This window comes from Peromyscus californicus, unplaced genomic scaffold, assembly GCF_007827085.1.
Source record: "Peromyscus californicus insignis strain IS unplaced genomic scaffold, ASM782708v3 Scaffold_8__1_contigs__length_139910024, whole genome shotgun sequence".
Lineage (NCBI taxonomy): Eukaryota > Metazoa > Chordata > Mammalia > Rodentia > Cricetidae > Peromyscus > Peromyscus californicus.
In genome coordinates this window covers 123,772,629-123,789,589 of record NW_026294606.1, presented here as the reverse complement: position 1 = coordinate 123,789,589, position 16,961 = coordinate 123,772,629, and the positions used below count along the sequence as shown (strand labels likewise).

Here is a 16,961-nt window from a genome sequence, read left to right as displayed (position 1 = left end):
CCAGCCCACCCCATCTGGAAAATGAGGACAGCAAGTCTCAGTAGCTTGTCAGGGGTAGTGTTGGGGGGCTGCTCCCCATACTCCTCAATGGCGCCTGTCTCCATTTGCTGGTACAGCCAAGTGGCAATTGCTCAGTTTAATAACAATTACCAGACAAAGAAGCTTCATCTGGGCCTTTGGCCCTGTCCTCCTCAGGTGGCCCCTAAACCATCCCACAAAAAAATGACAGTATTACCACTGGAAAGAGCATCACTTCACAGGGCTATCACAATGATGCCGAGGGTAAAGGGTTCACTGTGACTGGCACACACGAAGTTACATGCCTAATAAATGTGTCACCACCCACAGACAGGGCTGCTTGCAGCGCTGCCCTCATCCTGTCCCAGGGTTAGAGCCAGCTCACAAGCCTGCACTCAGGGCCCCTAAGTTCCTTCATGGCCCAAGTCCAGCAGACCTGGGAAGGAGAGACGACCACATGCTCTAAGAAAAATCATCCCAGCACACCAGAAGGCAGCCAAGCAGTCCACAGCCAGCTCTGGCTTGTCCACATCAATTAGCAGGTGGCCCTAAGTTCTCTGGAACCACAGAGCGTGGTGGCCATGGGGTCCCTAGGGTCAGAGGGGATCCACAAGGGTGAACAGGGCATGCTTGGCTCTCCCATCACTCTTGGGAGCCCAGGGAGCCCAGAGACTGGCCAGCACACTGTGGAGTCACAGAAACGTAGGCGGCACTGAGCACTGTGGATGTCGCCCCTGCCTCCTACATGCCAAAAGATGCCTCACTTCCTTGACCCCTGCAAACCTGACGCCCTCCTCACATCACAGCCACTGCCACACCGCTTCCCTCACACCCCACCACTGTTTCCACCACGGGGGTCGGGGGCGGGGGCGCGAAGACAGCATACACAGACAGGGATGGCAGCCTTCTTAGGCACAGCAAACTCCTCTCAGGAGGCTGGCATAGCCTGAGTTCACACCTCCTCACACACACATCTGTCAGGAACTGAACATCCTATTATATTTGTCTTATTTTTTTTTTTTTTTTTTAAGGCAAGGTCTCTCTTCACACTCCTGGCTGTCTTGGAACTCACTATGCAGACCAGGTTGGCCTTGAACTCACAGAGATTCATTTGCCTCTGTCTGCTAGGACTAAAGGCATGCGCCACCATGCCCAGCCCAGTGTTACTATATTTCAGCAACCATAAGGGGTGCCTCTCTCCAGCTCAAAGGGAGACAAGGACAGCACTGACCCATAGTCTTGCCTCTGTGTCCCTCAAACTGGAGCATCCCCATTGCTTAGGCTTCTAACCAGTTTCCCCCATGGAGGGAGTCTTTGTCACAAAGGGCCAGGGTGACAGACCATTCCCAGACAGAACAAGTCCCACACCCAGGCCACAAACAGCACTCTGAGCTTCTGGAAGGCACTGGGCCAGAAGCAGGGGGACTGGAGATCAAGGACCAATTCCCCACTCTCCTGTTCAGTCTGTTACATCCTTCACAGCTCAGTTATTTGAAAGCCATCTTCAAGATTTTTGCTGGGGCACCAGTGAGATGACTCAGCAAGAAAAGGTGCCTGCCACACAGCCTGGAGATCTGCCCTCAATCTCCAGAACCCACACAAAGGTATAAAGCAGTGGTTCTCAACCTGTGGGTCGCAACCCCTTTGGGGGTCACACAACCCTTTCATAGGGGTCACCAAAAACAGATGCTTATATTATGATTCACAATAATAGCAAAATTATAGTTATGAAGTAGCAACGAACGTAATTTTATGGTTGAGGGGTCACCACAGCATAAGGAACTGTATTAAGGGGTTGCAGCGTTAGGAAGGTTGAGAACCGCTGGCATAAGGGAAGAACCAACTCCATAAAACATGGCTCCTGCACTACACACACACACACACACACCAAAAAAAAAAAAAAAAAGTAAATTTAAAGACTTTTGCTGAGTCTAAGTGTTACAAGTTGTCACTCAAAACATTTTGACAACTCAGTTTCTTCAGTGAGGTGAGCTGGCCTTATGAGCCATACATGTCTACAAAGTCACAAATTAAATATACAACCATTAATGTGAAGTACGTGTAGGGCTGAAATGTGTACCCAACACACTGCTCCCTCTTGCCTCAGTTTCCACAACTAAAAGAGAAGGCTGGATGTAATGATGACTTGATAGGACCCATCAGGCACGGATCTGGAGGCAGCTTTTCAGAATCCAGGGACACACCCAGCATAAGGTGGCTGAGAGGGACAACGAAAGGAATCCTGTCACCCGCCAGGCAGAGAACGGGGACCCAACGCAATGGGAGTCTCTGGCTGAATGCAGAACTACCACTCCAGAGCTCCAGGGTCCCAAAGCCAGCTCCAGCCTCAAGCCCTGTGGGCTGCCACAGAGGGTTACCAGTTTGAAAAACCTCAAGCATCAGCTGCTTCTCACAGCTGGAAACAGCTGCAAGAGGAGAAAATCTGAGGTAGAAAACCCAAGGCCCCCGACGGTCACGTCATCCAGCACCCCACAATGCCACACATCCCACAAGTCTGAGCTTGCCCCCCCCATCTTCTCCCCCTGAAGACATATTCTCAGGCCTGACAGTCCATCCCGGGCCAGCAGTAAGGAATTCTGGTTTCCATTGGCATTTCAATCTATTAAAGTGGCTTCTATTCAACGTGTTTGGCAAGAATGTCAGTGGCACTCAGAGACGAAGACGCCATGCTTGCCAGTGAGGGGACTCACCACCCATCTAACTTGCCCAGAGGACGGGCCCATGGCCCTTGGGAGGAAAAGGGCGTACTTGTCTCCATATGGAATGGATTTTATTGGCCATATGGAATAGATATATAATCGTGTTGCATGGGGAAGTCTGGACTACACACAGGAATGTGACATGAAGAATACCGTTTCCATAACCAGCTGGGTGGCTTTCTGGATCTCTGGGCTAGTCCCCCAAGTCCCCAGCAATGCCCCACCAGCCCCTAGGCACTTACCTGCAGCTGCCACAGAGGAATCCCAGGCCAGCGAGAAGTCCGAGGCCTCCCCCTCTTCAACTGGAAGAGAAGAAAGAAGGGCTGTGAGCTTGGAAGCTGTACACAGAGATCACAGGGTAGGACAGGTCAGGGAAGATGGGAGCACCGTGGGGGTATTTATATGCTATCTGCCCCCATGGGGAGGGCAGCACAACGCCTACGACAAGGTGGCCTTTGCTGGTGTCACAGATTTGAAACTGTGACCAGAGTAGAGCACAGGGGCTAGGGCAGGTTTGGTGGGTAAAGTACGGCTGTGCAAGCATGAGGACCTGAGTTCGGGTCCCCAGAGCCCACACAAATGGAGCTGGACACCATATGTATCTGTAATCAAGGTGTTTTTATGGTAAGACTGGAGGCGAAGATGGGAATCTCCAGAAATGCATAGGTTTGGTAGCCTTGTATACACAATAGCAAATAAGAGATCCTGTCTCAAAAAAGGTAAAATGCAAGAACCAACACCCAAGTTGCTATCCTGTCCTCCATGTGTACGTACACACACACACACACACACACACACACACACAAACGCGTGCGCACGCACATGCACATACACCATATATACATACAAACATAAAACATATATATTCACACACACAAAGATTATAAATAATAAAAAGTATCAAACATGAATGGCAAGTAAGTACTGTCTCCATTATGTTTCCATAGTCCTGCATCCTGGCAGACATCACTAATCAATCACAGCACTGCCACCAGCCAGACATATCAGAATCTTTCTCTACTTGGTGCTACAACCATTAGTACACAGTTTCTACTCATGAGCAAAACATCTGCCAGCCACAGATATGAGGCAAAACTGAGAACAGTCCCTAATCTTGCAGGCATTTTCCCCAACCAAAGGCCATATTGCCTACCACTGCTACAAAGGCTGCTTTGATCATGCAAGGAGCAGATATAGTGGCTCCTGGAGGTTGGGAGAGTTCAGTACACTATTCTGCACTTGGAGATGTGACCTGCAGACAGACCTCAGCACACACAATGGCTTGCAGATAGAATCACTGCAGCTCATTGGCTGGTAATAGGGCAAGGGAACTCACCTTCCCCCACTTCAGCCTGGACCCCACAGAAGGATGCTTAACAGGGATGGAATCTCCCCTTCCGAGACCCCAGCACTTGAGACCAGTCTGGTGGGGAACAGGGGAGAAACACTATACAGCATAATAGCACTCTCGTCCTGGAATCAGTCCCAGTCTGGAGCACATAATAATATTAAAGCTGGGTTATGGACTTTGTAAATGGAACTTTGTTTAAGCCAAAAATGTGCACACATGTTTTTCAGATTTAACAGGCTCTGCAGCTCTGCACACGTGCAAGCTGAAAGGACCTGAGCCACCCACCTCTCTGCCCTTGATGCTGGAGCTGGAATAGCTGGGTGCCCACTGTGAGTCAAGCACTGTTCTCCGTGTTCCTCAGCGGAGGAGCACCTAGCCTCGCAGCTAATGAGGGCAAGTTTGGGCTCCAACTCCAGGCGGTCCATGAAGAATGGGGTTCTCGATGAATCAGGGTACAAAGGACATGTCTAGAATCCTGGCCAGCTCAAAAGCAGAAAGACAGTATGCTAAGCAGTCACCCATAAGAAGAGGGAGAGAGCTGGCTGGTCAGAACCTGGGTTCAAATCTTGGCTCTGGGCCTCATGAGCTGTGTTATCTCAAGCCCTACACTCAATTCCATCAAGGCTGTAGAGTTATGAAGTCTGACTTCCCAAGTCCTTGGCCTTGAGGATGGTCCCTCCCCATGAGAAGAGCTAACACCAGCCATAAAAGAAAGCAAATGTGAACACAACTGCCATTTTGTACCCTGCAGGGACAAGAAGCTGAGGACTGCTCTGTCCTGGAGACAAGGGACTGCAGAGGTAGAAGGAAAGCGGTCCAATGCAGCTGTCGAGGAAGGTCAGAATTAGCAGGCCACGGTGCAGACTTCCTGCAGTATGTACGGTGGCCCTGACCACGGCCTTCTCAGTGAGGGGCCCACACGCCAGCTGGCCTTGTGCCTAGAACATGAATGTGTTTTCCCACAGCTGCTGGCACGCAACACCTCCCCATGCCAGCCCTGGCCCACATTCTGCCTTTTGAAGGTATGAGCATATGGCCTTTATACATTCTTGATGAGAGAAAGAAATGCCCCACCTGCCCCATTCTACTTAAGGCTACTGTCCAACACTGAGATGAAGAGGGTTTCCTACCTGGCCAGGCTCTGCAGTGCAGTCCGGGTTCCCAACGTGACTAAAAGGACTACAGGCACAGAAAAGAAACCATACCAAGTGCTGACTGGGACATAGACAGACTGTTCTCTGGGGGCCTAAGGGCCCAGGCTGGGAGCCCCCACATCCTTAAACTGGAATTCTACTGCAGAAGCACAAAGAACCCATGAGGGCTAAGCACGTTGGAGATGACCAGTCCATGCAAGGCCAGTCTGGCAGCAGACCACAAGGACTGCCCACCGTCCAGGGGTGGTGCTTTCTGAGACCTCCCCAGGTTCCATAGGTAACAAGTTTATGAGATCTAACATCAATAGAACCAAGACCGCCTCTAACCATGGCCAGCCTCCCATGTGTTGGGCATCTGTGAGGAGCATGGCTTGAGAGCACAGAGCAGCACTCGGCCTGTACAGGAGGTGCTGGTGCAGAAGGACTGTGTCCACATCGATGCTGTGCACAGTCTACAGGCACAGGAGCAGCATGAAGCTCACAGAAAGCAGAGTCTAGGAAGGGCTGAATTCACCAGCAGGGCACATGATGCAGCCCCAGGCCAGTCATCTGCAGGAAGCCCCTCTGTGAGGAGCCCGGAGATTCTACAGTCCGACATTTTCTGTGACATTTGCACACGTACAATCTGTCACCTCTTGCAAGACCACAGTCTCTTTCTACTCCAAAGTCTCTCACATCTCCCTCCTACCCCATCGGTCATTCCTGGTAGCAGTGGGCACTGGGGTAGTTTTGTCTCACAGGGATCTCAAAGTGGTTTGCCTCCTGATCCCACAAACTAGCTCCATTTCAGATCCAAGCAATAGATGTCCAGTAGCCTGTGTCCAAGAGCATGAGCACAAATAAAGGATTCTAAGGGTCTGTAAGGGCTTCAAACATCAGAAACCACATTCTTTCTCAGCTGTGGGATCGATGGCTAACTGAACCCTGGGAATGGGTGAGTCCCATCAAATGCTGTCTCTGTAACTCCTCTCTGGGACATGCAGAGTTTGGCCTGTGTACCACGATGAGATGTGCAGGTACACCCCGGGCCTGTGTGCTGGCCTCTGAGCGGCAGACCTCAATGACAGACCAGTGTATTAAGGTAGGTGGACATCAGTGTAAGCCACTTGCTCCTGGCTGGAGAGCAATGTCACCTCCACCAAAGGGCAAGGCCTCCCCAATACCTCACAGAGGCAGAAGAGACACTGAAGACAGAAAAATTCAGAAAGTAAGGCTTGGGTGAGGAGAACGGAAAAGTACCCTCCAGCCCAGCAGCCTGGTAGCTCAACAGGGCACTCCCACCCTCAAGCTCTGGCAAAATCAGACAGGACCTGTTTTGTCAAAGGCAGGAGAGCTAGGGGGATGGCGCACTGGAGACAAGTTCTAAGGTGATAGCATCAGGAAGTGAAGGAAGAAAGAGAAAGTCTGTCTGAGACCAGAGCCCCCTGGACCCAGAACCCACCCCAGGCCAGTGCTCACCAGGAGCCCAGAGGACATGCCCCAAGATTAGATTCTAAACACCCACACAATGGGCATTTTTCTTGGGAAAGGATCATTTTCACCAAAAATTATCTAGGAAAATGTTCTCCCCACAACCACCTGCCAACAAGAACCTCTGTGCTCTTTGGAGAGGTTGGTTTTTTTTTTTTTTTAAATAATTTATTTATTTTTATTTTATGTGCATTGGTCTTTTTCCTGCATGTATTTCTGTGTGAATGTGCCAGGTCCTTTGGAACTGGAGTTACAGACATTTTGTAATGTAGGTGCTAGGAATTGAACTTGGGTCCTCTGAAAGAGCAGCCAGTGCTCTTAACAGATGAACCATCTCTCCAGTCCCACTTCTGGGGTCTTAGCAGACTCTCTTCTGTTCCCTGGATCCAGGGACTACCCTACCCTTGCAGAGGAGCTAGGCTCACCTTGGCCCCAAGGAGACTCCTGAGAGTCCCCCATCCCATGGGAAATGGTAAGCCAAGCAAGCTCATCCTTAAGAAGCCATGTCACCCCGACCAGATTAGGCCCCAAGAAGGTCAAGGGGCCCTAAACCCAGAGTCTCACTATCGAACAAAGGAAAGTCTTGCTGCTCCAGGAATGAAAACCAAACCGGGCTGAGGGTGGAGCTCGGAGACCGGCACTAGGCAAGTATGGGGAGACCTGAGGCTGACCCAGCACCCCATAAATAAATGAACACAGGTAGGGTGGAGAGGCTGGCCCACGGTGTGCAGATGTGCAGGCTGGGCACTTACAAAAGGCCAAGCAAAGGTGGGAAAAGGAGGTGAAATGTAAACTGCTGTGTTCACCAAGCAGTGTATCCTGGAGCAGGGCTGTGGACGCCCTTGGAAAAGATCATGTATTCCTCTACACAAAAGCGTGATGGGTTCCTTGTCCAAACAGCACGAAATTGCTGGAATGCAGAGCCCTGCCCGTGATCCTCTCTGAAATCAAGCTCCCAGGGAAGATGACCATGTTCAATCAAGAAAAAACCAAGCACAGGCACAGAGATGCTCCCTCCTGACCCCACTCCAGCCCTCTACACCAGCTAGACCTTCAGGGAAGCCTAGAAAGAGCATGAGGGTCACCCCCAGCCCTGGAACCCCACGCTCTCTGTTTTCTCTGGTCACTTGCTAAGATGAGGACAATTAGCCGGACACAGCAGTCACCGCCTGTCATCCCAACCCTCAGGAGGCGGGGACAGGGGGACCACAGGCTAGCCTGCCGTTGTGGGGGAGGGTGTGGGGAAGGAGGCTGATTCAACACTAATGGCGGCACGGGAGGACCAGCATGTCCTAGAGTGGGACTGAGTGGCAGCCAGGACCCTGGGCCCCCCTGTGGTTCTCTGGCCACACCCCCAAGACCAGCACCTCACACTGAAATAGCTGAATTGATTTAAAAAACAAAACAAAACTACTTTCTAGAGGCTGGAGGATCAGGGCATAAGATCAGCCCCAGCTATATACCAAGTTCAAACACAGCAACCCTGTCTCAAACAACCACCATCTAAAGGAAAACGACAAAAAAAAAAAAAAACAATAACCAGACTTCATGATTCCTGTCTATCCTCTATCCACTTTTTTTTTTTAAAGTAAACTGCAAAACTAAAAGTGCCTGGCACAGCAGCATGGTACAACATCATCATGGAAAGCCATTGCCCAAGTTCTTTGGGAGACTCAGGCTTGGAGTCCCTACCCGAGTGAAGAACCAGAACCATGGAATCCACAGCTGGACCCACCTCCTTCTCCACCTGCCCCGCCATCTGCACCCTCTTAGGCTCCAGGAATGGAAGGGGCCGGAAGAGGGTGGCAGTTAGACCAGCAAATGAGGCGGCAGTGGCGGCGGCGGCGGCGGCGGCGGCGGCGGTAATGATGGAGGTGGAGATGGGGGTGGTGGTGTGGTGGTGTGGTGGTGGTAGTGTGGTGGTGATGTGGTGGTGTGGTGGTGTGGTGGTGGTGGTGGTGGTGTGGTGGTGGTGGTGGGGTGGTGGTGGTGGCGGTGGTGGTGGTGGTGGTGGTGTGGTGGAGTGGTGGTGTGGTGGTGGTGGTGGTGGTGGTGGTGGTGGTGGTGGAAGCAGTGGCGGCGGTGGTGGCGGCGGTGGTGGTGGGAACAGAGGAGAAGGACTCAGGTATAAAGTCTTTAAGCACAGCTCAGCCACAGGGAAGAGCGTTCATCAAGCCCACACTTCTTACTGCTGGATGGAGATGCAGCTTCCGGTCCATGGAGTGGGTAAGGTCTGTTGCTGAGAACTTCCTTTCCCTCCCCATAAAGCACCTGGGAGAGAACACACACACACACACACACACACACACACACACACACACACCAGGGGTGAGAGTGACCACAGTAGCAGAAAGCCAGCCTACGCAGAACCACAGTAGTACCTGGTACCATCCTAGTCAACCAACATCTGCTCTCCTTCATCCTCCAGCCCTCCACACGGGGGTCCCTTACCCACCCCCTTTCTGGCAAGGAAGGGAGCCCCAGGAAGCCACCACATCTCCCAGGAACAGTACAAGTGGGCTTCAGCTCTCAGGCAAAGGAAGAAAGAAGAGTGTGTGAAAGGTGGGAGAAGAAATCTGTGAGCATCAGCCTTCCCTGGGTTGCCCCACCCTGGTCCAGCCTGGCCTCAGGCAAGAACAGAAAGGAAACAGAATGTCATTGTCCAGTACCATGTCAACACTAGTGAGAAACAGAACCAGGAACTGGGAAAAAGCAAAGGAAACAGGGAAGGGGCCAGGTGCCTGAACAAACTAAAACATCTTTTTTCCTTCCTCTGTTGAGACTGCTTCATATCTCAGTCAGAAGAACCAGACACAAGAAGTAGCGGGCCCTGGAGCCATACAGGCAGCCCTCACACCTGCTTCTCTGTGCGGGTCCCAAGCTGGCGAGGTAAGAGGCACAGCACAGGTCTGGACCACTCACACCCTTCCCCAACACCCTGTGCCCTGACCACTGCACCGGGCCTTTCATAGATGCCTCCTCAGCTGCTGCCTGAAAACCCGAGCTTGTGGACCCATCCCACAGACGGCGAAACAACCCCACAGAAGCAAAACTGCTCACCACGGCCCAGTCAAGCAGACCTAGAACCCAGGTGTTCCAGCTCCAGACTCCCCCACCTCAAAACAAGTTGCTAGGTGATTAGGTCCTCATGAACCAGTTTCTGATTTCATGATTGCCAGAGTAGTATTGCCAGCAAGAACAGACACATCTGTAGCATATCACAAGTACAGAGCGCACACCTTTAATCCCATCACTCAAGAGGCAGGGGCAGGTGGATCTCTGTGAGTTCGAGGCCAGCCTGGTCTACAGAGCAAGTTCCAGGACAACCAGAGCTACACAGAGAAATACTGTCTCAAAAAAACCAAAGGGGGGCATCTTTAAACCCCATTCTACAGGTAAGAAAAAGTAGCTATAAAGCATGGAGCTGAGACTTTGGGTTTTTGTTTGTTTGTTTGTTTTTGGTTTCTCTGTGTAGTTTTGGAGGCTGTCCTGGAACTCACTCTGTAGCCCAGGCTGGCCTCGACCTCAGAGATCCGCCTGCCTCTGCCTCCCGAGTGCTGGGATTAAAGGTGTGCGCTACCACCGTCCAGCTGAGACTTGAGTTCTTAACCCTTTGTTTTCCTTCTATTTCTAGAAAGCAGAAGCTCTGGCTCCAGATGAGGAGGGCACTTCAACAGAAGCCTGGAATCTAGCTCACACTCTCAGCATCCTGCTCCTTGACCCAACTGTCCACGAGACTCTCCTTTATCTCCCACCCCACACCCTCAGCTCCAGAACATCCTAAGTAAAGAGTTCATCTCTTGGGTATCCCCAAGTGCACAAGCCCCTGTAGGCAACATGGGAAGTCACATGAGACAATGGCTTCCTGGGAAGTGTTTAGTGGCTGGCTTTCAAGGACGGAAGGGCTCATATTTGCAGCGGCCACCACTACCTGTGATATAAATTCTCTGGGCATGGCCAGTATTAACTTACCACCCCCACCACTGAGCACTGGGTTGGGGAAGGACAAGGAAAGGTTCACTGCATCAGTAGGCACCTCTGAAGGGCTGAAAAGAAGCAGCAGCAGGCTGCTGAGGGGACACAGACCACCCTGCATGTCCACTCCCTCAGCTCACCCTACTACCATGTCCCAACTTGCTTGTGAGCAACTGTCCTGTTTAAGCAAAGAATTCAAGAGCCGCCTCCTTTTTCTTACGGCTTCCTAGAATTAGCACCTGGTTTCTTTTTATAAAAGTTGCTGGCTTTAGTACACATGTATACAATGTATAAAACAGGAAACTGAACAGTTAAAAATCAAGGAACTAGAAGAGCAACTTCCCAGGCCTAAACACATTGTTACAACTTTGCAGAACGCTGAAGCAGGCCATGTAACTCAAGACGGCAGCTGCTTCTGCAGGATTCCTGCCTCAGCGTGAGTGAACACAGCCAACGTCTTTTCCTACCAAATCATGGACGGAGACCATCGCTACTGATGACCCTCTGAGTTCTACCACAGGAGACTCGGGGACTAATTTAACCAGTCCCCTGTTGCTAGATGCCTAGGCTGCTTCTGACTGTTCCCTAGCGCCGGGGTCTACGCCGAATCCCACATTCACAAACGTCACAACTGGCCAGGAGACTTTGCAATGATTTTTCTTAAGATTAGTTCTCGGAAGCAGGGTTTCTAGAACAAAGACGCAGCCCTGTTGAGGCGATTAGGTAGGACACGCTGTCAATGGGGTTGACTTTCTCTCACCATTGGAGCGAGGTACAGTGAGTGACCAGAAAAAGGGCTGAACTTTGACCTTTGTCCACTACACTACGAACACTGTCTCAGGCTTCATCTTCCCGATGGCCCTAAGATGTGGGTCCCCCATTTACCAATGAGAGGAAACAGAGCCGAGACGCATTTGGTTGGCCACATCATGCAAGCAGTAGTCTGTTTTTGAATCAGGGCCTGTCTCCATAGCACACAGCTTACATCTCAGCTCCACACTATCTGCCTCTCTCAAGCATGGGGCAGTACTTCCCGAGCTTTCCAGAATCCCTACACCTTCCCAGAAAAGCAGAAGCTGATCGGGAAGGTGGAGCTGAGACACCTTTGTCCCAAGCTCGAAAGAGATTGTTCTAGAAGAGGCAGGCCTTGAGTGTGCCAGCCTAAGGCAATTACAAGCTCTCCAAGCTTGCAGTGTGACCCCAAGCAATGACTCTACTCCTTTCGCTCTTAATTTCCACATCGTAAAGTGAGGACAATAAAACTCCCATGCATTTGGAAGACAAAGAGGAATAACCCAGGCAAGGAGTTAGGCTTAGTGTCTCCAGAGAGTGGGTGACTCTAAACAGAATTACGCTTTGTTACCCCTCTCTGGGGAGCCGCCTTCTCCTTCGCAGGCCCTAATGGCTGCCCTCCTGTCTGCTCAGGTCCCTCCTTGTGGTTAGTCATCTTCTGAATGTATTTCCTGTCATCCCTATGTGTTCTCACTGAACCACAACATGCACACATAAACATGCATTCATGATATGACATGACTCGGCATTGTTTTGATGGTAGCGTGGGTTCTTTCCTACTTGGAAGGATGATGACAGCGTGGAAGGCAATCGAGCAGTATGTGGAGGTCATCCACAGGCAGGGCTGCACTGGGAAAAGCAAGTATCAGGACTACACATCCAAGCAGAGTAGGGGAACCCAGCCACTCACTCAGAACTGTGGCTATTTGGGGCAAAAAGGAAGAAGGAGAGAGTCCCATTCTCTTTCAGTTTTTCTACTTTTGTTTGAAGAAAGGCATCATAAAGTAGAAACTATGCCATACATATATGTATATGTTTTTATGAGACCTCAAAAACTTGGACTCTGTACTAACATACCATGCATGAATGTCGGAGCCTTGTTATACATGTGGTTTATTTTAAACACCCACAAAGAGGAAACTGAGGCTCTGATTGGAAACTGATGGTGCATGCTCACACAAGCACATGGTGGGAGGCACATTTTCACTGGTTGTGGCATGCAGACCTAACTTCCATCTCTTTTTTTCTTATTGCCCCTTTCTCTAATTGTGTGGTGAAAAGGACATAATAAAAGTGTCACAGTCTGACCACTCTGGAAAGTGCAGGATGCTAGTGTGGACCACAGGCACACTGGTCTTCCATCCTTCCTGCTAACGGGCAGGCCCTCATCTCCTACAAACAAACAAACAAATAAATAGATAAATCGCCATTTCCATGTCCCCAGGGTAGGAGTAATCAGTGCTACATGATCTAAGGAGTTAGTATTTCTAATAAGTCTGACTTGGGAGGGGGGCATTTCATGGGCACAAGTGTGTTGTGTGCCCCCCCTACTCTGCCCCCTTGCCCACCCCTAATGATTACCATGCCCATGAAAAAGCCTTCAGGATCCCAAGCTTCCCCCACCTGATGATAGCTGTCCGCACATAAGCAAGGATTCCCTCACCCAAACAGGCACTCCAAGATCCTCTGAAAAGCTTCACTGCATCCAGCACCCGTGCTAGGGGGAGGGAGCACACTCCTTAGCAATGACAGCTGTGCAGCAGGGACTCCTAGTGATGGGCATTCCCCACACTTCCACCAAGCAGAGGTATGCATGCACACAAGCACACACACACATACACAAACACACAAACATACACACACACACACACACACACACACACTCCCTCCTTCACACATTTCTTAGCTTCCCTCTCACACACTGGTTGCACTAGTAACCACCTTCCTAATACATCTTAGAATGGACATAAAAAGCAATGTTTTCCTGAGCCAGTGGGGAAGCTTAAGAGACAAGAACTCCGGAGACTAAAGCAGAACCACCAAGAATTCAAGGGTAGCTTGGCTCCATAGCAAGTTCAAGGTCAGACTGGGTTACCAGAGGCCTTAAACTCAAATCAGAAAGAAAGAAATGTTTCCCTAACCAATAATAGAATAGATGTGACTCAAACTAATGGATATGAATGTAAATATGAATAAAACCCCAGAAGAGCTGGGCATGTCACAAAAGTGGAGAACAATGTGACTGTCATTGGTGCTGTACAGACTGTGGGAACCCACCATCACATCTAAGCACAGTGACAGCAGAATTCTGCAAACAAAGGGCAATGCTGGGCAGGGAGGCGGGCACATGGCTCACCCACCTACCACAGCCCTTGGGGGAAAAAAAGAAGACAGATACGCTCGGTCCTCTCTCCCCAACAGGGCTAGGTACTCAGCTCAGGAGCACAGACCCATTTAACAGACTGTGCATCCATCTGGGTTGGACCAAGGAGACTGGGCCTCAGGGGAGCTCCTGGGAAGTCCAATCCAAAGCAAAGCCTCTGAAGAGTCTGTGGGTGGAGCAGAATGAGACTGCAGGAAAGACGTCTGCAGCTCTCACAGACTCTTAAGGTCACAGAGTCCTAGAGAGCTTGTCACTGGGTAAGGGGCACACAGCATCCCGACACCCCAACCATGTCAGTCTCATCCCACAGACCTGAAAGACCCAAAGCTTGCCAGATGTGGGCTGCCTAGAGAGACCGAGCTCATTTTTCTCGTGTCCTATGATAATACTTGGCAGTGTTTATTTAACTTTCGGCTTTGGACAGCAGAGAGATGGAACGGGAAAATCAGCTTGGCTCCCTTCAAAACACAGCAGCCCACACACACATCATGAGAAGACACCCACACAGACGCTCCCCTCCACCCTCCAAGAAGACACATCTGGCCCACTGCTGGCAGGGAGGGCCCTTGGGGCTGCAGGAAGGCTGTAGCTCATCCACAAGTACTGTGTGCCCCCCACACAATGCCTGGCTCCCCCTGGACAGTCTCAGGAACTCCTCCCCATGAGCCCTGGCCTCAGAGTTTTAGATGACCAGATGTAGAGGAAGAAGACATGCCCAAGTCCCCCTGATGACAGAGTCTGAAAGAGAGAGTGGGCCACAGGGAGAAAGGAGAGTCACATGACAGAGCTGCCTTCCCCTCCTTCAGCAGAGGGGACCCTCTGGGCAAACTGTCCAGCCTGACAAAGTCCCTGTCCCTTGTTCTTCTGCACTGGCTTTGGCATCTAAAGCATGCCCCCCAGGCTCAGGAGAACGAAACCGGTGGTGGGGACTGGATTGTCTACCCAAGACCACCCAGCAGGACCTGGGGGCAGGGAACGTCTCTGCGCTGCCATAGCATGTAAGCTCTCCCAAAGTGCCAGGGCTCAGCCCTTCATCCTGACCTGATCGTCACAGAGGCATGCCTTACTCTTTTCCCCCAAATCCTTCCCTCATGACAGGGGCACCCCCATGCCAAAATTCCACCCGGGGGCCGCTCCTTGCAAGTGGCAATACCTCCCCGCCGTCCCCCCGCACTGACACCCACACCATTCCCAGCTCCTCGATACCCAGGCTCAGCCACCTTGGCAAGCAAATACAGAAAGAGGCTCAGTATCCATAAGGGCTGAGGCAAAGAGAAGAAACAGTCCAGATGCAAGCCATGGCTTCAAGGCCCCTCATCCTGAGGGGTACAAAGGACCTTTACAGCAGAATTTAAGGCCTGGTGACCCGAACCCTGCCCCCAGCACATCCTGCTCTCTGGCCTGGCATATCCCAGTCTCTGATTCTTGTTCACACTTTGGCAGGAAAGCACATTGGATATGTCTGGCCCATTTAGGACTCATGGTAAAGACTTGGACATCCAAGAGCCCAAGGTTGGAAGTTAGACAAGCCTAGCCTCTGACACTAATGACTGTGGACACTTGGCTTGCAACCCACCTCTCTATGGCTCCATTTTCTAGACAAGGTCAGACAGGGGCCATACCAGTATTGACCCTAGGAGGTCCTGTGAGGAGGTAAATGGGTTGTGAGGTGGGGGTCAGGGTTCGGGGTACAGTGGAAAGGCCTAATGAAGGAGGACAGGCAGGGTGGGTGCGGCTGCTCTCGGCAAATGACACCAAGCAAGCAAGCAGTCACCTGTTCTCCCATCCAGGGAGAACCACACTTGACTCTCCAGAGTGCTGGGTCGGGATGGATAGACCACGGATCACATCACATGTCATATGTCACATGTTACAAGGGACACTAAACCCAAAGACTGGAGTGCTTGCCAAGGTCATACCTAAGCCCAGTCAAGCCTTGGCTCCAGGGTCAGGACCAAGCTCTTCAGGATACTCCTTCTTGGCATGCACTAGCTGGACTGGTCACAAAGATTCCGGTTTGGAGGTTAGAGGCCTGCAAGCAAGATGTCAAGAGTCTAATACAGTCACTCCCTCACTTCCTCTGATGATGGAAAAGCCATCTCCCTAGGGCCCCAAGCCCCCTGGGATGGAGAAGCTAACCTGGCCCCATCCTTGCCCTGCCAAGAGCATGCCACAGCCACAAGGCAAGAAGACCTCAGAGCCCCGCTCCCAGCTGCCGCAGCCTGGGGACCAACCCAATGTGCCTAAGGATGGTCTCCAACTGACCTGCTGCGCCACGTGCTCTATCTAGCTCCTGCCAGGAGGACAGAATCCACCAGGCCTGGCACAAACTCCTCCAGCCCTGCAGCCATAGCTCCTGGAAGGAAGTCCTGAAAACACACCTTCCACATGTCAGAGGCTACCTAGGCAGTTGTCTGTGGCAGGTGCGGTCCCTTCAGGCAGATTTCTCTCCCCAGACCTGGAAGGCAGGACCAGTTCGCATGCTGGAAAGCCAAGCCGGGGTTTTGGTCCTGAACCACAGACTCAGCACAAATCTATAAAATGGAGAAGGAACACTATCTTGTCACCTGGTAGCTATGCCGGTCAGACTAGCTTGGTGCAAGGAAGCACTCAAGAGGAGCCACAAAACAGCCTTGGGTGATGCTAGGGAATCCTCACCCTCAGCATCCCAGCCAGGCAGCCAAGCAGCCAAGCCCATGTCACAGGACATCAGAGGGCAGGGCAGAGGTTGCCCAGCGGGCAGAGCAGACCAGCCCTGGCTGCAGAGACTAGACTCTCCTGCAGTTACAACCTCGCTTGCTGTAATGTCTCACTGCACCTTCCGAGACCTCTCTGTCCAAGGCTGGTGCCCACTCGGCCACTAGTGCCTCTGCCACCAGTGCCACCCCAGAGACATTGGCTCCAGAAACCCCTTCTCTTACCATCTCAGCTGACCCCCTCAGTGATGGAGGCCCCACCTGACCTCATTACCCAAGACACTTCCCCAGACCCCTGCACAAACAGAGCCTCGCTCTCCTCTGATTCCCCTAAACCTTTCTCAGCACCCTGTGGCCAAGATACCAAGCATCAGACTCGTGTGGGTTGAGCCTCTTCTCCTC

General features: G+C 51.5%; 1 protein-coding gene across 3 annotated transcripts in view; it reads right to left on the bottom strand.

Moving 5' to 3' along the window:
• The window catches only part of Znf423 (zinc finger protein 423), a 304,941-nt gene that overhangs the window by 246,326 nt on the left and 41,654 nt on the right, over nucleotides 1-16,961 (bottom strand). For all 3 annotated transcript variants that reach the window (XM_052727722.1, XM_052727723.1, XM_052727726.1), the window contains exon 2: nucleotides 2,981-3,040. In XM_052727722.1, coding sequence (XP_052583682.1) covers nucleotides 2,981-3,040 — 60 coding nt within the window. The remainder of the gene's footprint in view (nucleotides 1-2,980; nucleotides 3,041-16,961) is intronic.